The 21,215-nt window shown below is 40.9% G+C and overlaps 2 protein-coding genes across 7 annotated transcripts in view; one reads left to right on the top strand and one right to left on the bottom strand.

The window, feature by feature from the left end:
* RPS6KA5 (ribosomal protein S6 kinase A5) overlaps nt 1–7,027 on the bottom strand; it is an 83,149-nt gene extending 76,122 nt beyond the window's left edge. The window contains exon 1 of the mRNA XM_068682960.1: nt 6,596–7,027. Within this exon, the coding sequence (XP_068539061.1) occupies nt 6,596–6,668 (73 nt within the window). The 5' untranslated portion in view covers nt 6,669–7,027. The remainder of the gene's footprint in view (nt 1–6,595) is intronic.
* A 415-nt stretch (nt 7,028–7,442) lies between these two features.
* Nucleotides 7,443–21,215, top strand: part of DGLUCY (D-glutamate cyclase) — a 43,936-nt gene continuing 30,163 nt past the window's right edge. Inside the window, exons 1-4 of one of the 6 annotated variants that reach the window (XM_068682954.1) lie at nt 7,594–7,631; nt 9,181–9,238; nt 17,558–17,649; nt 20,969–21,052. Coding sequence is in view for 1 of the 6 variants with exons in the window: in XM_068682949.1 (XP_068539050.1) it covers nt 7,465–7,631; nt 9,181–9,238 (225 nt within the window). In the remaining 5 variants the exon portion in view is untranslated. Of the gene's footprint in view, nt 7,632–7,663; nt 8,197–9,180; nt 9,239–17,557; nt 17,650–18,742; nt 18,963–20,968; nt 21,053–21,215 lie in introns of those variants that run through there. The other 5 variants (XM_068682952.1, XM_068682955.1, XM_068682949.1 and 2 more) reach the window with 5 other exon arrangements.

Genomic DNA, 21,215 nt, shown 5'->3' with positions numbered 1-21,215 from the left:
CAATACAGGATGTTTTGCCTTGAAATTGACCAAAACTCACATATTCTTGGGCAAGGATTGGAGAATGGAGGGATGCAACAACACCAAAAATAAATAAATAAATGAAACAAAAATCCCAAACACAAACACATAACCAAAACCACACAACTGTTGCTCATTAGACACTGATGAAAATGCATCTAAGATGTTGTACTGTTTTTCTGCTATGTATATAAAATTATACTTTGATTTTACCTTGTTATAACAGCTGAGAACTATTTGTGAAGGGAATTGAAAAATATTCCACGGTCCTTTAAATCTGAAAGACCACCACCAACTAATAATCGTCAGGTCACTGAACACGGGTATCATTTAAGCAGGACAAGGAGCCATCACACAAACTTTTGTTTCAAAGGACACCACCTCAAGGACTACATAGGTTTCTCTTAGGTTAAAAGAAAAATTAAAGTAAAAATAAAACATGCCTACAGTTCTGAATTCACATCAGAGAAAGGAAAATACAACTCATGCTACCCTGAGCTCTAGAATCACAAATAGGGTAACAGTGGTGACAATTGTTCATCATCTGTATTACCAGATACTTAAGGACAAGGCCATTTGAGCTGAAAAATATTCAAGACCTGAAAGCCATTGATCCTATTCTAGGCGGCCTGGAAACCAAAGCTTTACACAGCCAAAAGTAACAAAAACCTTTGGAAGTATTAGCTAAGTGTAACACAGTATGTGGAAATCCAGAAGTGTGAAACACTGTGGGAAAGACAACAGGAAGACAACATAGCCATGATTAACATGGACTGGGGCTGCAGAAGACTATCCCACCACAGTTATCGTTTGTACATCAGAAGCTGCAATGAACGTACAAGTGTGGGTATCTGAAATTAACACTGCAGACTGACAATAGTCTGAATCGGAAAATACTCTATGTTAAAATCCATTTGCATTCATCAGCAGTACGCTTTTGCTATTACAGAAGTGATTGAGCTATGAGGTCTGTCATTACTGTACGATGAATCACTATGAGGTCACCAAGATTCAACCCCGAAGCATCTCCATCATTAACTAGAAGCTCAAAGCGCAGTAACTGTATACATCATGTAACAGCCAAAAAAATAAAGTAGTTAGGTAACATGCTAATGTATCAGGTTGCTATAATTGAACACCAAAGAATGAGTTGAAACAGCTAACTCAAAATAACAGCTCTCTAAAGACCGTGCACACCTTTTCAAACCAGAAGTGATATCCAAGAACAAGGTATGAATCAAATTTGGCCTTCTCTATCAGCAGAGATTAGTATACCACTTCAAAGCAAGAAAGAAGGAAAAGAAAAGAAAAAGTCATGGGCTCTCTTTACAGCTTTAGAAGTAACGTATTGGCTTATGCAGGTAGTAACTAGGAAGGCTTAAGAATTATCTTCAAAATGATGCTCTCTCAGGTAAAGCTTTTATGACTAACTGTTCAAGCCAGCATAAAATATTTATAAGTGTCAACAGTCACAATAGATCCCAAAACAAAACACAAACAACAAATAAAATGACTACAATGCAAGTCCTTCATTAACCAGGCCATCTGCCTTTCTACAAAACATGTCAGAAGCAGAGAGATCTTAACAGAGCTTGCACTTCATCATTAGGATTGTACAATAGTGCAAAAAAAGAACATTTACCAGAAGATATTGACAAATGATGCCAAGCAACGAAGGAGATCCAACAGAAATATTTATGTCAATAACAGAGCTACAGATCACACCCTCAGACACCCAGGCTCTCACATAGGTTTAAGCAACTCTGGCAAGTGTTTTCTGAATTGTGTCTTAAATAAGAGCCTAAAATGCACTGAAGTGCCATATAAGGTTCCCAAATCTTTTGTGGAATCCAGCATGAGCTTTTAAACCAACATATTTAAAATACTTTGGAACAAGTCTGAACAGCAGGCTGACTGGTGGTAGTCCTCACCTAGATGAGACACTTCACAGAATATCGCTATTCTAAGCAAGGAGAGCTTAAAGGTAGCAGACCTTTTTATAGATCAATTCAGCCAGGCTTATTAGATTCCAAAGCCTGAAAAAAAAAAAAAAAAAAAAAAAGATCGATAATCGCTCTGCTCATTCATAATCAAAGCTGATTAAGTTACCAGAAGATAAATAACAGGAGATTCCTGGACTACAAAAAGCACCAATTTTGAAAGTGTAAAATCCAGAGATTTAAGTAGTATTAAGGAATATTCAAAAACTCACTCAAAAGCAATACCAGAGCTCATATATCTCAGTGATTAAAAGAGAAAAGTTAAAAACATCTGAGCTATGAAATATTCAACTATTAATATCTCCCAATATCTGAACGAAACACAGAATTAGTACAGTCAGATACAAAAACTGTTACTTTTTAAATGATACTTTGTGTAAGAATCTTTAAACTTTCATAAACATGTTTCCTTCTAAAAGTAAAAACAGAAAGAATACAGTAGAGGTGCCAGGTGTAGCTCCATCGCAGAGGCCGAATTCTCTATTTAACTCATGATTTCATCATCTTTTTTAGGCACAGGAATCTCCACAAGGCCTTGGGATGCAATATGAACAAACAACAAGCTATCTTACAGTTTAGAAATAAATCTATTCCAGTTTAAGTTCTCACTCAATAAAGGGTAACTAAGAATTTGTAATACTAAACCCTTCAAACAGCCCATGAGTTATCTTAAGCTTTTCATAGTTCCACATGCAATTATAAATGAGGCTGCTTGGCTCACGTGGAAGTTCCAAATTACCCTGCTGCTCCAAACTGTCTGCAGTGCCGCAGCCCATCGCTGTGCTGACTTCTGGGCTTCACATGCCTCTTCTCATGCCATACAGCACAGGCAGACAAAGTGCCCCCAAAAAATCACAGTTTTCTCATACTTGCCCCTCACTGGGCAATGCTGGAAGTGAACACACACTGCAAGATGGGCAGCCTCCCTGCTAGTCACATACACTGAAGCTTCAGGATCCTTTAATCCTTCCCTCCCCACCACCTCCCCGCCAAAATCAAGAACTATGAAAGAAGCAAACAGAAGTAGAAAAAAAAAAAAAAAAAAAAAAAACCACCTCACTGTTAGCAGTTCATTTTCTTCTCACTTTCCCACATCACAGCTCTTTCCTCTGCCCATATCCTTCCCCATCACACGTAAATCGTTCTCTAATAGGTTTAACGTTTGTCATCGTGCACTTCCTTGGCACAACCAGGGAACAGAAAACGTAAAGAGGCAATTATAGTATTTTTTCCACTGTAAATAATACATCTCTTCTTAGGTCTCCAAAACAGATGCAAAGCTGTAACAACTCTGAGGTTAGCCTTCAAGAATATAACCTTTTCCCTTATGAGATACAAGAAACAGATCATCCTGAAATTCTCATTTTCTTACTATTTTCACTGGAAAGCTTCAGTAACAGTCAAAGACAGTCACCAGTTCCTATCATTTGATCTTTGTTATGTTTTTTCTTTGACTTCCTGACAAGAGACGGGGATTCCACTTTCCCCACAAGCTCACTTCCTTCCCAGTATAAGCAAAAGGAGCTGGTGGCTATTCTGAAGTGGCTGAGTTGTGAGTTTCTACTGAAGAAAAAAAAGGTTTTCTGTGACAATCTTTTCTGAAGATTAAAAAAAAAAAAAAAAGAAAATAAAGTAAATCAGCTGCTAAATGCATTAGGAAAAAAAAATCACTATTAATTGAAATGTGTTCTAAAAGTCACTGCTGTGTCTAATCAGCACAAAGGAACAATCACTGAAGCAAATGCATGTATAGAGTTTGTCCACCAGTACGAGGAAAATCTGATTCTTTGCATCATTAAAATAAGAAATACATACACAGAGCAGTACCCAATCATTGCAACCTGGCAAAGTATACATGGCATCTCACAGAGGCACTCAAGTGTTGTGCACCACAGCTCCTTCCCTATCACAGAACCAAACTACATGCCTGTGAACTGATGTTTTTCCAGCACTTGCTTTTTGGTCAAGCAATAAAGAATGACTTCCAGTGCCATAAGAACGTGGGATATAGACCCAAAAATAAGACAGATCCTATCAAAGACAGGATTTTAATTTCAAAGCCAAAGTTTAAAAGATGCCAAACCACGGTATGATAGGGTTAACAAGCAGCTGAGTGCTGCGTAGAAATAACACTACATATGCTGTAGCTGTGCATTTTCATATGCTGCAATACTGGCTTGAAGGTAACAGCAATCATCTGTTTTGTTCTTGAAGATACTTTTTTCATCTGAAATCCGAGTTTTATAGTCACTTACTCACTTGACTGCAGTCGATGCCTGTCTCTAACCAGCTTCATGGTTTTAAAGCAATTCCAAGACTCGAGTAATTACAAAGCATAACTACAGGTTCACCTGCACTTAGCTGATTTGAATAGCTAATTCTTCATGCTTTGAATGACTTTCTGTTATCAAGAGGTTCAAGCAACAACTTCCACAACATGAAAATGAGACACTCCCTTCTCAAAGAAGCCACTATTTCTACCACAATAGTACATTCTTCCAAAGCGCTGCGAGGACTGACCTCTTTTTCATCTGCCAACTGACAGCTAGTTTCGATATGCAACTCCGTAAATCATTCAATTAGTCACAGAGCTAGCAACATCAAAGAAAACACACAGAGGAGGGGAACTCTGGAATCTAAACAAATCACACATTAAAAGAATATTCATGGCGTACAACCTCAGTATTTTAAAGCAACAAGGATCCTACGGCTACAATTCCTGTTAGGCGTACCGTCACCCTCTTTCTCAAAATGAAGTGAAAATAATCGTGCTGCACGTTTTAAAACTGGGGTGGGTTGACCCCAGCCAGCAGTTAAGCACCCACACAGCCAGACCCAGTACAAAAAAAAAAAAAAAATACAAAAAGCATCCAAAGTATCCTAGAGATTACTAATTGCCTATTTCTACACAAAAGAAAGCTGATGGCAACTTTTCTCTTCCAATTATCCCATCTCCGTGCTTTGTGTAGAGACAAGTTCAGAGACAATATCTTGATATGCCTTGCATAGTGATGACACTATTGACACCTTCAGGAGTAGGAGTCTCCCAGGAGTACATGACAGAGCAGCTCCCTCCTCCACCCTAATGTTCCAGAAATAGACAAGCCATTGCTAGAAAGCATTTTTCAGAAGCAGAGTTTTCTAAATACTTAATAAGGAGAAGAAAATGAGGAGGGAAGAAGCGACTGAATCGACTAAAGGAATTTCAGAAGCTTAAAAAGAGACCAACAAGCCCAAGATTATTATTTTTTTTTTTTAATTAAAATCAAGTATCAGTACTTCCTGAATCTATAAAGCTTAAAGATCAGGACCAAAACACGTGTGTATTATGCTGTTAGACAGCTCTTTGTCTAGCCTCGGTGAATGTGTTTATCTCCAAACTATCTTTACACAGCTATCCTGCAGGGATATGTGCTGCCTCAACTTCTAGAAAATAGTTATCTAGCTATGTCTAGATTTCTATGGAGTAAATGTGTGTTGTATCCTTTCCCCTACAAATTTCCCGCAAACTGAAATCTAGCAATACCTAACAAGACAAATATGCATTGCACCAGTTCTTTTTTTATTACTATTATTCTTGAAAGAAGGAAACTACTGCCTGTTTGGTTTCTGCGTAGCTATCAGGAAGAGAGCCTTTTTTCCCCTCCCAGGCTGCAGTGATAGCTATGCTCCACTGGGGTACATCTACAGAGCCCCTAGACCTGAGTGACTGAAAGTGGAGCATTATCAAAAAGACCTCAGCAACAGCATCTGCATTCCCGAGTGGCCCAGTAAAGCAAGCCAGCCACGTTAACCCAGGGGTGCTTGTCTCAAACTTTTAAGGTGAACATCACCCTACAGTTACTTTTACTTAATAATGGAGACAAGAGAAAAAGAAGGGGAGAGAAAAGGAATGAAGGTCATGATTAATAGCACCTCCACTGATAATGAAGAGAAAGAACATACAACCTGACTGCACGCTACGTGCACTTGTGAATTTACAGTAAGTTCTAGATCTACTGCAGCAGTCAAGTTGCCTGGAAACTTCAGAGAAGCACAGTCCCTATTAAAAATATATCAGGCTCTTCCATAACACAGCAGCATTTCCGAGAGGTCCAAGGGGTGTTCGGCGGCTCCGGAGGGTCTCGGGGCAGGACGGAGGCAAAGCAGGCGGCGGGGGCCGAGCAGCCCGGTAGCCGGTAACAGAAAGAGGCGAGCTGTCACAGCAAGCTGCCACAGAGAGCTGCGGAATTTAGGACCGCGACAACCAGCCCCCCACTCACACCGGCAGAGCCACAGAAGTCCGAGGGGCTGCTCCAGGCACCCAGGAGCCTGACCCCACAGCACAGCGCAGCGCAGCGGGACGGGGCTCGCACCCCCCCCACACACACCCAGCGGCCGAAGCGCCCCCCCCCAGCGCTCCTTCCCCCCTCTCCTCCCTCCATCCCCCCGGGGCTGCCCCCCCGGTCCCGCACAACTCTCCCGGCCCCTTCCTCCCCCTCCTCCTGCTCACCCCCCGGGCCCGGCCGCTCCCCTCAGCGCCCCCGGCCGCCATTTCACGCCCCCCTCACCTCCCCCCCCCCCCCCCCACTCACCGTTGCGCAGCTCGTGCCTGACGGTGAGCAGCGGCCGGGCGCCGTCCTCCGCCGGGCCCGAGGGTCCCTCCATGGTCCGGCCCCGGGCGGGGATTTTTATTTTATTTTATTTTTATGGTTTTTTTTTTTGGCTTTATTCTTTATTTATTTTTTCACTTGGCGGCGAGCCGGGGCCATAGGAGCTGGGTGAAATGCAGCCGGCGAGGAGCGGGGAGCGGGGGCCGTGTAGGCGCTCCCTCACACTCACACACTCACACACACACTCACACACACACACACACGTAGGCTGCCCTCCCCCGGCCCTCAGGGCCGGCCCATGTCCTTGCGGCTCCCCTCCCCCTCGCTCCGGCCGCGCTCCCCGCCCCGCGGCGCGGCGCCGAGCCCGGCCGAGCCCAGCCGAGCCCAGCCGAAGGCAGAGGGAGGGCAGCCCCCGCTCCTCGCTGCGCCCCCTCCCTGCCCGCCGAGCGCTGATTGGCCCGCGCGCCCGCGGCCCCCAGCGGCGATTGGGCAGCGAGCGCTCCGAGCACCGCCCCCCGCCCTTCCGCCCCGCGCCGCCTTCCCTCATTGGCCCGGCGGCTGCGCCAATCGTTGGCCCCGCCCCCCCGCTCCCCCCTCCCCACCCCGCTACTCCCTGAGCTTGTTTGTAAACATTCCCGCCCGCCTCTCCCGGGGGCGGGCGCTGCGTTGCCTAGGGGACAAGAGAAGGAGCCGATTGGCCGCTGGGGCTGTCAATCATCCCAGGGAGCGGGCGGTGGCGCCCCGCCCTCGGGCCTGTTCCATCGGGCTGGTGGGCGGGGGGGGGGGGGAGGCAGCCGTGGGCCTCCCCATTCGCAGGGGCGGTGGGGGGGGAGCCGGGTGGCATCGCTTCCATGGAGGCGGGTGGAGGGGCTGTGAGGGGGGGGCACGGCGCGGCTCGGCTCGGCGGCCCCACAAGATGGGGGCGGGAGGCTCCAAGGCGCTGCCGGGACCTTCCCCCGGGGTCGGGGGTGGGCTGGGGAGGGCCGTGGGGTGCGCAGGAGGTGGGAGGTGCTGGAAGGTAAAAACGGCCCCGGGCGGTGCCGGGTGGGGGCTCCCTCACGGGACCGGGGGGTTGTGGGGAGCTGGGGTCGGCTTCTCCAGTGGTAGGGCCGGAGGGGATGGCCTCAGGTTCAGGTTGGGAATGAGGAGAGATTTCTTCTCAGAAAGAGCTGTCAGGCGTTGGGACGGGGTGCCCAGAGAGGCGGTGGAGTCACCGTCCCTGGGGGTGTTCCAGGAAAGGTTGGATGTGGTGCTTGGGGACATGGTTCGGCGGGTGACATGGGGGCAGGGGGCGGTTGGACCAGGTGACCTTGGGGGGCTTTTCCTGCCTTAATGGTTCTATGGCTTTAGAAGGAGAGGTGTTTGGGGTGATATCAGGCCTCTCGATCTCACTTAAGCCTCTCGGTCTGCTGCGATGGATAAGCAGGCGGGTACACCCACAGCAGCCTGCGGCTTCCCCCATCCTCTGTCAGATTACACAAATTACTTTTCTTCCCAGTTCTTATCACTGTAATTCCCAGCTTGTTTCTTCTGAATGTCGTGTCATACACAGGAGCAGCGTGCACATGCAGAGCCTCATTCTGGTACGCTGGACATCAGTGAAATAAAATGTCTTCTGCTCAGCCTTTATTCACATTCCAGTATTGTGTTTTTCTTCGCGTGTGTTTGCATACATATACATAGTACTTGAGTATTTGCACATACGTACCCATGTTTCTACCATTTCCAGAGGAGAAATTGAACTTTAAAGTTCGTAAGAGCATTCTACTATAGTATTACTTAAATACCACATCTTATTTTAAGTTCAGTTTAGTTTTGTTTGTTTTCAGAGGTTAAAATACCCAAGGGTTTTCTTTTATGGTATTCCTGGTATAACTTTTTGAGGATGTTCTCTACAAAACACTGCAGGAGTACTGCTGCGGTATCGGCCCATAGCATGTAGTACGCACCTAACTTAACTGGAATTGTCCATTCAGTTACTGCCTTCCTGACAGTATTTTATCAAGACTAAAAATATAGAAAGTTTGATTACAGAAGGTGTTTTCAAACTGAAAAAGCACTAATTGGCTAACTTTCGTCACTTGGTGTTAGAAGTGACATTGCAGTGTCTCGGTTGCAGCGATAGTAAATGTTACATTAGCGGTTCCCTTTCACAAGGGAAAATAATGAAAAAACAAAATAAACAGATAAAGTTAATTGTTAAATTTTTGCATCTTTATAACTCATGGCCCCTTTGCACACCTAGCAGGAGCATCAGCTTTACTTCTCTAGAAGTTGCAACAGCTTCTGGTTATCCTTTGTCCTAGATGTTAGATCGTAAAGAGACTAGCACAATGTCATACAGGGGCTCTGCTAGCCAGCGCTTTGGACTAACTGTCCCTGGCAGCCTCAGAAGAGAGTAACTGAAATTTGACTCTGTTCTGTTCTTTACTAGCACTTAGTGTGAGTGGAGCTGGCAATGAATCCAACAGTTGCAAATAGTCTTGGTTTCAGATGGTCATAGCTTGACTGACTTTATCTGCTTATTTGCCTTGGGCTGAAATCTCTTTTCTCCTTTTAAATTTCAGGTTAAAGGATTTAACAACCTTAAAGAATGAGGTGAAAACCCCCCAAAATCTAACCAAGGTTAGTGATACATTATTGTATCTGCAGAATATGCATATAGCAAGACAGTGATTACTCTGTATATTTAAATTCAGTTGTGACTGGGCTTGGAAAGTCATATTGCATGAGCTGAAAGTTCATTGTTGTCACTGAGAGACCTTCTGATTTGCTTGCACTTTGGCAAAAGTAAAGGAACAATATGGTTATTTCATCTAAAAAATTAAGATTTTTACATAACATTATCTCCAGAATTAAAATATTGTAGCAGTAAGGTTCTCTCGTCATACCCAGAAACAGCAAAACAGTCCTACTGAATGCTTGAATATAATCCCACCTTTTGACATACATTATGACAAAGGGACTGAAATCCTAAACCTCCTGTCTATTCCGTCAGTACAAGACTATGTTCAAGATTTCATTTCAATTAAACTTTTAGGGGCAATGGGGAATAAAACTCAGTCCTGTGCTTGATTTAAGTGTGGACCTGCTTTCAGTGGAATGGTCCAGGCATAGCAGGCTGTTTTCATTAACTTCATCACTTTTGTCTTTGAATCATTATCACTGTACTAGTTTCTGGCCTTGTGGTCATTTGTAAAAGGGCAGAGTTTTGTCACTGTTAAGGGTAGATAGGATTTACAGGTAGTTGGAAATATACAGGCTACATCTGTAGCAGTAAATAAAACAAAGCAAGATTCATTCTCTAGGTGTCAGGGCAGGTGACAACATGGCATAATTTGCAAGCATACAACTAAATTCTTTACTTTTCAAAACAGGGTGGCCTTTTCCATACTGCCTCTTGGATTTAGCGAGATTGTAAACAGTTACTGAGCCATGCTGGCCCCCAGTTTCTACAAGGACATTGTCTGAGAGGGGCCCTACCATACCCAAAAGTACACCAGCAATCAGGAACGTGGATAGTTGTGTACAAGCACTCAGATTCTGCATTTGTCCTGTTTAAATAACTAACTGAGAGAGTCACAGAGTCAGATGAGGGAGGTAATTGGCTTGAGCCTGCAGCCAAAGAAGGCATGTGAAAAGTACAGAAACAATCATGGGCTATAGACCCACAGGGAGCCTAGAATGGTCTGTAACAGATTGCTTTATAGTTTGGAGAAGTAAAACCACCCTTGCTATGTAAACTGTGCTTTTGGAAGAGCAGTTCAGAGTGCAGTATAACTGACTGAAAATGTTATTTGCATTTTAAATAATACTTTAGGTGTGTGCAATAACACTGAACAAAAAGAAATACTATTTGGCATGGTTGAGCATTCAACAAATTACCTCTCCAGTGTTAAAACAAAAAGAAATAAAAACAATTAAAGACTATTGGGTAGTGAGGAGCCACTTGCCCTCTATAATGCAGATGTCTATTTTGTACATGGTATTTTTGAGTCATGCTGATACTCGTGTGTACAATAAGAGCAGCCTGACAGGTCAGTCAGCCAACAGTTCAATGTTTGAGCTGAGCATGTGCTGCAAGTTTGGGAACATGGAGTAACAGAGTTCTAAAGATAGATGTCCCTTACCTACCCCACAACACAACTGTTCAGAAATATGTAGATTTACTTGCCATTCCTAATTGCAAAGAGAGACAGGAAAAAATGCTGTGGGAAATACCCACATGGAAAGATATCGCTGAACATTTAAGAAAAAGTATCACATTTCCTTTTGGGTTCGAAAAGAGCTGGTGTGCCAAGATGGTTTGAGAGCTGAGGTGAAAATGAAATTGAAATGCTCAATATACAGACTTCTGAGAGGAAATGAGACAGAAAGAAAGAAGAAAATGAGTGCTGTAGCTGCATACTTCCAGGGTGTCACTGCTTTACACCATTGACATACTTGATTTACTTTCTCTCTGAAGAGGAGCTGCATATGAAAAAGGTAGTTTATATGGTGCTAAGGTTGAAGACATGTAGCACTTTCTTATGGTCATTGAAATTGTTACAAAAATAGATGCTATTTTCAAAGTACAAATGTTGGAAAGCTGGATGATACAAAGTGTTCCCCGTAATCACAGAGAACATTTGCACAGCGAGGGAAAAAGAGGATCCAATTTTGGAAAACAAGAAATTAATTTAAGCAAGGATTCCCCAGGAAGAACATTCAGAACATGAAACAGTCTTTGGGTAAAATCTTAATGCAATAAAGGTACTAATTCCTCGTTTACATATATTATCTGTATTTAACCACTTATTTTCCTTTTAAATCTGCATTTGAACCCTTTGTGCTCAATAATTGTCAAAAAGTAAATAGGGTAGGTAAATATGCTGTTTTAAGCATTTTTGCATGTAACTGCTCCAGCCAACAGTTTTTATCTCTCTAAAACCGCTTAATGTCATACCATGAAAGGAGAAGTTATGCTAAGCATCCATGCCTAATAATTCTTTTAACGGAAGTGGTACAGCTCTGTCAGGAAGTGGATCGTTTCTTGAAAGAGTGAATGTAAGTGATGAAGATGTGTCACTGATCCTAGAGTTACATCTTTACATGAAAATTTATTTCTGTGATTAAACCTTAAGTCCTCTTTCAGTTAGTAGTCATTTCTCCACTAAAAGTATACTTTTTCTTTGATTACAGTACACCTACTGTCCCTTCTGAAAGCAGCACTTTCAAAAGTTTGTTAAAAATCTCTACGGCTCTAGAAGAGAAACAATTTTAAATATGTTATATTACTTGTTTTCTAATGAGGAAAAGGAAAATGAGTGAACACCATTCAGAGAGGAAAGGAAGCCGTACTATCTAGCAGAACAGAAGTAGGGGGGTTATTTCAATTTCTGATCTGCTTAAATGCCTAAGCTAGACAGAGATGGAATTTCTAGTTAATACGAATAATTGTTTTTTCGATCCTAATCCTCACTCACTCACAGCAATTTGAAATTCTTTTCACATTTGTTGTAAAAAACACAGAGGGATGTTCCACATAACGGTATCTTTAAAACTCTGAGTAATACTGACTGCATTGTAATTAAGCTCAAAATCCGTTTCAGAAGACTCATGTAAATTCTCATTATTTTGAAAATTGTCTCTAAATTTTGGAGAAGGGGACTTTAAAAAGGAGAAGCTAATCAACATGATCTGAAAGCTAGAGATGAGGAAATTAAAACTTTTAACTCAGCATGGAGACTGTGAGTACATCCTGATAGTTGCAGAAGCCATGCATCTGCTCTCCACCCCCAAAGAAGGAAGCAAAAACATGAGAAAAAAAAAAAAAAGATTAACAGGCAGAGCTTGAAGGTATGCATTGTAGTACTTGAAGTCAAAAAAAGGAGATAGTGAAAAAAATGACGTGTAATGAAGGTGGAGAGGCAGTTTTTGAAAAGCATAAATGAAAACCATTAAGTTCATTTCCACAACATTTCTCTACTGTCATATTTAAAGATATTGCATCTGTTAAATTACCATGGAGCAAAAAGATTAATAAAGTCAACAATACTGCAGAGACTCCTGTATGCTTTTTTCCCTTGCCTTGACAAAAGTTAAATGGTTATTGATTTTGAAATCACTCTTTTAAAGTCAAAAAGATGAGGTACTCCCATTACTTGAAATAGCAGAAGAGAACATTTTAAACAGTCACATAATATTAAAATGGATTATAAAAACAGGAGATGCTCTACTGATTTTTTGAGACAGGATGCAGACCAAGCTCAGCATAGTGTCTCCAGTGCTGTCCAGTAGCAGCTATGTGGTGTCACAATGCCATAGCCAGAAACTTCTACAGCTTAAGTATGCAGTGTATGAAGAAAAACCTCCATGTGTTTGCTTTGAGTTTGCTTCTTACTAGCACAGTCTGATGACCCAAAATTATTTAGTTTAAAAAAAGGGAGAGAGTGAAGAATTGTTACCTTTTAGCTCCTCCAGGCTATGCAGTCTTTTCTGTTGGATCTGCCACTCTTTGATATTCAAACCTAGAGTGTGAAGCACAAGTCTCCCTGCCTCATGTTGCCCAGTACAATATTTGCAGTAAGCATGGGATATGTATCAGGCACCAACAGTTCTCTGAGATTTCAATAATCCATGCACAGCTGTACTTTCTCAGGTAAAGGGTTTACAGGGAAACATAGGTTATTTAGATGCTAGAACTGGCAGTTTCAATACACCTCTTTTCTGATGCAAGTTGTTTGGCTGTGACACTCTTCTGAGAGGATGTCAGAATTCACGTTGGTCAGAAGGCATTTTACACTCCTTTTCTAAAATCCTCAAGATTTGCATTTTCTCCAGAGTGTTAGCCTTTTGTGCAGAGAAATGTCTCTTTAAACAATTTCCTTTTGGCTGTCATTTAGAAAGTCTGTCTAAGAGTAAGGTTTGGCATCCTCTTCTTTACAACATGTCACATTCAAAACTACTTTTGTGTTGTGACTGCCTGCTAATGTATTTATTGGAAACATTACAGCAATATAGATTGTTGACATTGTAAATAACTCCAATAACTCTGAGCTACATCAGCCCTCTACCCCCCACCCCCAGCATTTTCTGGTATTTAATGAAGCTTTACACTAATACCAGGTCTCTCTCCAATTTCAAAGGAACACATTCCTATTCAGCCAGATTTTATTACATGAAATCCAACCGTATAATTACAGAAACTGAGTAGTAAGTGATTTGCTTCTCATTGGACTCAATGTTGCCTTTCTACAACTTTAGTGAGACGCAGTAGATGTTTGCATCTTCAAAATGTGAAGTCAAATGAGGTGAACCCCACAGATTCGCAGCATTCTTTGCAATAAACCGTGAAGTTAGGGTATCGCTTTAACTTAACCACACGCTCTCTGAGTAGCATACATTTGCAATGTGGCCTTAAGATGTCTTCCCACCAAAGCATTTGGTTTTGGGTGGTAGTGAGATGTTGTTAGAAGCTTTATGATATTTTCCTAACTCTTTAGATTAAAAATCAGTAAAACTGTTCCCCTATGTGACAGTATTTCTCTTTAGAAAACTATGTGATGAAAGACAGTGGACAAGTGTGAAGTATTTGTTTGCTTCATGCATTAGACACACACACAAGCAGACAAAAAAAAAAAAAAAAGCTTTTGGATTACTTTAGCAAGTACTAGAGCAACAATTACAAGTCACATGGGATTGGCCATGAACCTGCAATGTTCACTGCGGTCCTGGAACACTGTTCTTTGGTTATAGGAGGGGATGAAGGCAATCTCTGCAAAAATTATGAGTCCCTCCCTTTTGACAGTTAATCCCTTTTTTAACCTTGTGTTTCAAGACAGACCAGTATCATGCTTTCTGGAGCCCTTTATGTACCCTCTCTGGCTTCAGATATCCAAAGAAAAAGCAATCATACCTTCTCAAAAGCAACAGTGCCTCTTTTTCTCTGCAGAGGCAAATGAATTCTTGCCCCACCCACACAACCCCAAGAGAGCAGCCTGCTCCCCCCTACTCCCTACCTCTGCTACAGTAGCAGCAACGTTTGTCTTCAATTACATATTCAAGGACGGTATTGTCATAGTTGCAGGTGATTATGCACATTATCAGTGGTTGCTTCCTATTAATGCTTTTACCTCTCTGGGTTGAAGCTTCACAGTGAATCCTCTTATAGATGAAGCTTTGGCCTACAGCAATCTATTTTGGTCCTGTTTATTTGATTGTTCTGTGGTTTTGTAAACTTCATTCCTGTTGAGATTCTTAGAAGGGACAAATCAAGAAATCATACAGCCTTATTAAAACATAGCCCTGTCTAGAATAACAATAAAACCAAAACATTTAAAGGCTTACTACCTTACTATTACCTGTTCACAGAATGTTAATTGCAAATCTTTAGCTATTTACTTGAGAGCAACGTATCTCTTATCTTAGCAGCTCATCTCTTGGATTTCCTGGTTATTTATTTGTCATGCATCTGGATATTAAGTCCACACATTCATGCAGTAAATATCCTAGTATTCAGGTCACCTATAAACTGCTACAAAGAAGCCAGCAATTTATTCTGATTTATTATAAAAAGATCTAAAGAATTAATTTACAATCTTATTTTATGTGCAGTATTACATGTCAGAGGTTATTTAAGCAGATGTTTCAGTCTAGAATTGAAAACATGAGCTTATGGTTGTAGTCACAGGACAAGTGTTTGGTGCAGGTAAGAGGTTGCATCACGCTGCAGTGATGCTGAAAAGCCCTGGCTATAGACTGGCACTCTTTTGTGTGCTGCAATATACAGACACAGAAAAAAAAAAAAAAGTAAGAAAAAAAAAAAAAAGATGTTTCCCAAAATTTCTCATTAATGTAATATGATGAAAACCCTTAGACCACAACTGAAAACTAGAAAAACTGACTTTTTCACTGAAGCTGATAATTACTATATAAGGTCAGGTATTGATTCTCCATCAAAAATACATGTCTATCTATGTACCTATGTATCTAACGGTCCATCTATAAGCACAGCATCCTCTGCTTCAGAGTTTATTTTTAGGAAATACATTTCAGATGTGTGACTTCTGCACAACTCATGAACCCAAGGTGACTGAATTCAGATGCATTTCTGTTAATACTTTTAGCTATTTTTAATATGCATAGATTGTATCCTAAACAATGCTTGCTTAATATACTTTGTTTTGCGTACTTTCTTTTGTATACTTAGTAACCATAGAAAACTCACATACACATCTTGAACTTTAAGATAACCATTGAAATAACTCTCTTTAATTGAGAAGTTTTCTCTATGTGATCAACCATGGAATGAATGCACATATATGTGTAGATATATATATATTCATAGACACTTTATTTTGTCCAGAGTTGGAAACCAAGTACAGATTGTAATCGTTTCCTTCTTCAATAGGAGTGGAAAATACTGTGTAATATTTTCCAAACTGAAGCTGGACCTACTCAGAATGCTTAGTTTTTAAAATTTCCAGTAAACAAGAAGAAAAAGCATGTTTATTGTTTGATTAGGAAACCACAGATTTCTTAATTTTTATAAATGGTTTCATATTCTTTTATATCCTCTTGGTAAGTTATCTTTTCTATGTCAAGTGTGTGTGTATAGTAGCTGTATGGTTCAGCAATAGTAATTATAACTTTCTTTTTATCAAGGATGTTATCTTGTCCCATACACATGTATTTTTATAAAGTATGTATATTGCTTGTATCTTCTTCTGTCTTTACCTTAAATTAATCTCTCCTGTCACATCATTCTTTATTCAGATCTGTGTATAGTACATAGCTTGTTTGCAAACAGTCACATAGATGAAGTACAATACAGCAAGTGTCTGAGCACTTCATCTGTCCTTGAACTGAACAGGACTGCTTTTCTCTTTTACTTATATGCAGAGAGGCAGTACAGGTTTGAGTCCTTACATTGCAAGATCAGAGACAAGGGTTTGTGCATATAACCTGAGCCATATCTAGGAAAAAAGCCCCAAATAAGTACATAATAAAAAAATAGTAATAGCTTAAATTTTTTTCTGTACTGCCTGTATACAAAATATAGGCTCAGGTCTCCATTAAAAAACTGAATTTGGAACTAGAGCATACCGAGATAAATCCTCTGTAGTTCAGGCCTTTTAAAAATATAAAATCAGGCTATTGACACATAAGGCATTTACAGCCCTTAGCTTCGTCTTGTGTAGTAATGAAAATCAAAATGATGACATTAACATCTCTTTAAAACCAGCTAACCGATGCTGCAGCATTATGAATCATCTCTTTAGCACCAATGCTGCATTTTAAAAATACTATTCTGTGGTGACAAAAGGTGTGAGGGTGACAGGCCTGCAGGTCTTATTCAACTTACCGTTTCCTCATAGGGAAAGAAGTAGAAGTTGAGGATTAATTGTATGGGCTAAAAAGTTGAAGCCTGTGTTTTTTCAAAATTCTTGAGCTTCTACTGAAACTGCACATGAAGCTAGAAGTTTGAGATGCTCACTCTAATTGCTTTAACTGCATTGAATACCGTAGTTTATTGTATAAAACACTGGATATCTAAGAGTGACAGCACTTAGTCATTGGATACCTGATCTAGTCTGTAACTGGAAACTTACATGAGAAGTTCTCTCTCTACCATTACTCTGAACCTTCCAGTTTCTCCACCTTAAATGAATGTTCATTGATACATTAGGAATGACTATACGTTTCTGCCAGCAGAACCAGCACAAATCAAAATGGTAGCATAAAACACTGCTCTTGCAAGTCCCATATTTTTCTTCAAGTTATTCTCTACTTGCATGATGCAAAGTGCCATGTTACCATTTCATGACTAGAGTAAGACCAGTTTAGATTCAGAACATGCTCTGACTCCTCCATGCTGTGCATAGCCATGCTAGCATGGCCTGCGTTAGGACCCAAGCCTAACAGAGCTCCTTAATGTTTCCTGTGCACTTACTGCATAACCAGGGTGCTGTTGCCACCAATGATGACCCTCTGAATCCTCATGATAGACTGATTGCATCAGGACCACCCACATACTGTGAGGTGAAGCTGACCAGGTAAGGGCCTGATAAGGGCCTGAATCCTTCCCCTCACATTACAAGTGTTACATAATTGGAGATTTGCTTTTCAGGACACAATGCTTCAGTTCAAAACCATCTTTCTCCTAAACAGTACCCACCATTGCAGCCCTAGGGCAACCCAGTCTCTACTTAATCAAGGGTAATTCTGGTGGATGAGGACAGTTGCCCACTGGGAGGATTACATTGTATGCAGATCTTGAATGACTGCTCTGAGTTCAGAAATGAAGAGGACAACTGGAGGCAATGATGAAGTTTCTGATGCCTTCTCTGCAGCACCAACATACCACTTGCAGAATATCTCTTCCCATGATCACTGTGGTTGCCATTTAACTATAAAACAAATTATTTCCTGACTTCTACAAATGATTAGGCAATCAGGTCAGGGTAGTAACACTCTCATTTGCTTGCCTGAGTTGCCACATTCTTCAGGTTTTCTACCCCTCATGTTACTGCAAAGCAGAGGTCCTCAAAGGTTCACTTGACATTGAATCTCATATTGTCTCTGTATATTTAGGGGAAAAAAAGCTATGGATGAGGTACAGATTTTCATTTGGGCCCCACCACAAGGTGTTTTCATTCAGGATAAAAATTCACTAATCCTTCAAGTTCTTCTTCACAAATTGAAGGATGATGAACTCTGATGATTTCTGGGCTTTCTGATGCAGTCTACCAAATAAGTATGTATTGTGTTTGCCAGTCAGGCCCTGAGCTCTTGCAGCCAGAATGTAAATGTCTCTGCTTGGTGAAGAGCTGTGGATACAGTGACTTCACAGCTGCTGGTAGACATCCGTGAAATGACATAGTTCTGGGGGTAACGTGAATAACCTGTACAGCAGGAGCATAGCAGTGTTCTTTGGGAGCATGGTACTATTTTTAGGGTGTGTAAGGATCAGAACATCACTCATCTGCTTACATCTGGATGGAATTCCTTGGGAGGAACAGGCACCCCGTCAGTGCTGTGATCATGCATGACATGACTGGGTGTAACCTGGGTGGTGACATACTTGGCTATCAAGATAAGCACCTATGACTGCTGCTTTGCAAACAAAGCAGTACAAGTCACTGTACTTTGTCCTATGGACTTCCACTTTCCTTCCACATGAGTACGATTGGGAAGAAAAATTTTCCTCACTACAAGAATTTTTATCCAGCCAATGCTCATCGCCTTGGTCCCAACATGCAGCATTCCACTGGTTAGGAGAAAAGCAGGGGGAAAAGTCTGGCACTGATGGCCAGCAAGCAAGGCCCTCCTGCATCCTCAAGCTGCTTCAGTGCTTGAAGAGGCCCAGGTAAAAAAAAATGGTGACTAGACTCAGCCCAGAGAATCGTAGAGTGATTTTAAGCCTTTTCAGTACCTCAGGGTAGATCAGGAGACTATATTTACATGCCAGCCTGATGGTTATGTTTTGTTTTGTTTTTCAATTTCTTGAAATTGAATAAGCAGTTTGTGTCATCTTAAACTAAAATAACCTCTGGTAGATCATTTTCTGTCTCTTCCTCCTGCAGCTGGTTAAGTATTCCTGTCAGCAAAGTCAAAGGTATGACAGCAGTATTTTTAATCTTGATAAAGGCCCTTGTATTTTCTTACGTGTGTATTTTATCTTGCTAAAGGTGTGTATAAATGAGGTGGCTGTTCCAAAGCCTGTTGGTCATATGTTTATGTAAGATGATGGGGGAAGTATGCAGGAACTAGGATATGATCCAAGGGATTGGAAGGATATATGAGGCCATGAGGCCTCTCACCTTTGAGGAGGATATAAAAGCCTAAACAACCCAAATCATGGATAGATTCTATCCATGCAAGGGCAGGGCTTGGACTATTCTCTAGTCTCTAAAGAACAAATCTCTGCCCAGATTTCTCCACTTCAGAAACAATTTTGTCCCTGAGCAGAAGCTGGGTGTAAAATAATATAAATGTAGTGGTGAAAGTTCAGGGGATAGGTGCTGTACAAGATGTGTCACACTAACATGGAGTGCTCTCTGAAATGGCTGCTTTGCAACTGGTCATTGCTTTCTGTTTCTTGTTCATATTATACTGGGAAAAACTAAACATTGCGTCTTTTTTTTTTTTTTTTTCTCAAGTAAACAAGATTGCCTCAAAGATGCATTGGTTCTTTTACCAGTTTTTTATCCTGACGCAATCTGCAGGATCTCAAGTATAAACAAAGTGCTTTAGGCAGCAGAAAACACTAATGGAAACTAACTTAGATATCTATTTATGACCCTTATCTAAAGGTTTCTAAATTTCAAAGCCAAATACCCCGTATTTCAAATGTAGCGTTCAACCTTAATTTGCTAGATGAACCACTATCTGAAAACATATAAAGCACTTCCTCTTTGGAGTTGTACACAAAGCACTTCTGTGCTTTCAAATGATTCAAAGCAGATGGGGACAAAAAGGATCATTAATGGATTCTTCAAATAAAGCATCACAAGTATAACTGTGAGACCTGTTTGGAAAATGAGGTGGAGTGAATTTTCAAAGAAGTTTGTACTTTTCACAGAAGTAATTTGGCAGAATTTCAAATCAGCTTGATAATTAAGCAGCAGGTCTTTTTAAGCCCTGTTTATGTTAACAAACCTCTGTAACCATATTCATACTAGGGCAAGCATAGTACACAAAGGGTTTTCATAGGTTATAATTAGTTTAGATTACTTTCCATTATGTATCAGTAAAGGCAGCCTGTGGGCTGGCTCATGTTTCAAGTTACCCTGCTGTTCCTGTTAGCGCAGCAGTAGCTTTGGGTAAGTTACCTGCATGACAATATCTGGAAAAAAAACACCTGCCCAACAGTGTTACCTAGTGACCTCTGCACTTCTTTTGGCCAGTGAACCCGTGCATGCCACCAACCATTCTTTTAATTGAACTTTAAATTGAAAATAAGATAAAAGTTACATAAACTGCAAGATTATATTACACACATACACACACGAAAGACTTTGGGCTATATGCAAGCAAGTCTCTAGATTAGACTTCAAAAAAAATCACTGCATTAAACTATATTCTTATGTGTACCAACACCACTGGAAAAACAGACCTAAAACATCAGAGATTGGTATTAACTGCTTTCCAGTATTCAAGTTGACTTGTTTGTTGCTCTTAGCAGCAGCACATTTTACAGGCTGTTTGTTCGCAGATGATCCATTTTTTTAAATTGCAGAAATACTATGTTTTTCATTTTATTTCATGAATTTGCTTGACACTTGTAACCACAAAACAGTCACACTGACACTTCTGAAGGATATATTAATCCTTTTGTGTTATTATCGATTTTTTCACTTTTATCTGACGCAGTTTAGCACAGCAGTATCGACACACCCACTACATCTAAAAGTGGAATCTTTCTGACACTTAAATGACATCTTCCCATTTTCCCAGGTAATGAATAATTATGAATATAATCTCATTTAAATATCTGCAAAATGTACGGCTATTTCATAGGCCCTGTCAGCATCCTCTCTGAAGGACTTTTTAACACTTATCCTACACCCTGTCTTACACATATCATGATCCAGCATATTCCTATGAGATAGCTGATACT

Source organism: Anas acuta, chromosome 5 (genome assembly GCF_963932015.1).
Source record: "Anas acuta chromosome 5, bAnaAcu1.1, whole genome shotgun sequence".
Taxonomy (NCBI): domain Eukaryota; kingdom Metazoa; phylum Chordata; class Aves; order Anseriformes; family Anatidae; genus Anas; species Anas acuta.
This window is presented reverse-complemented; position numbering and strand designations above follow the sequence as displayed.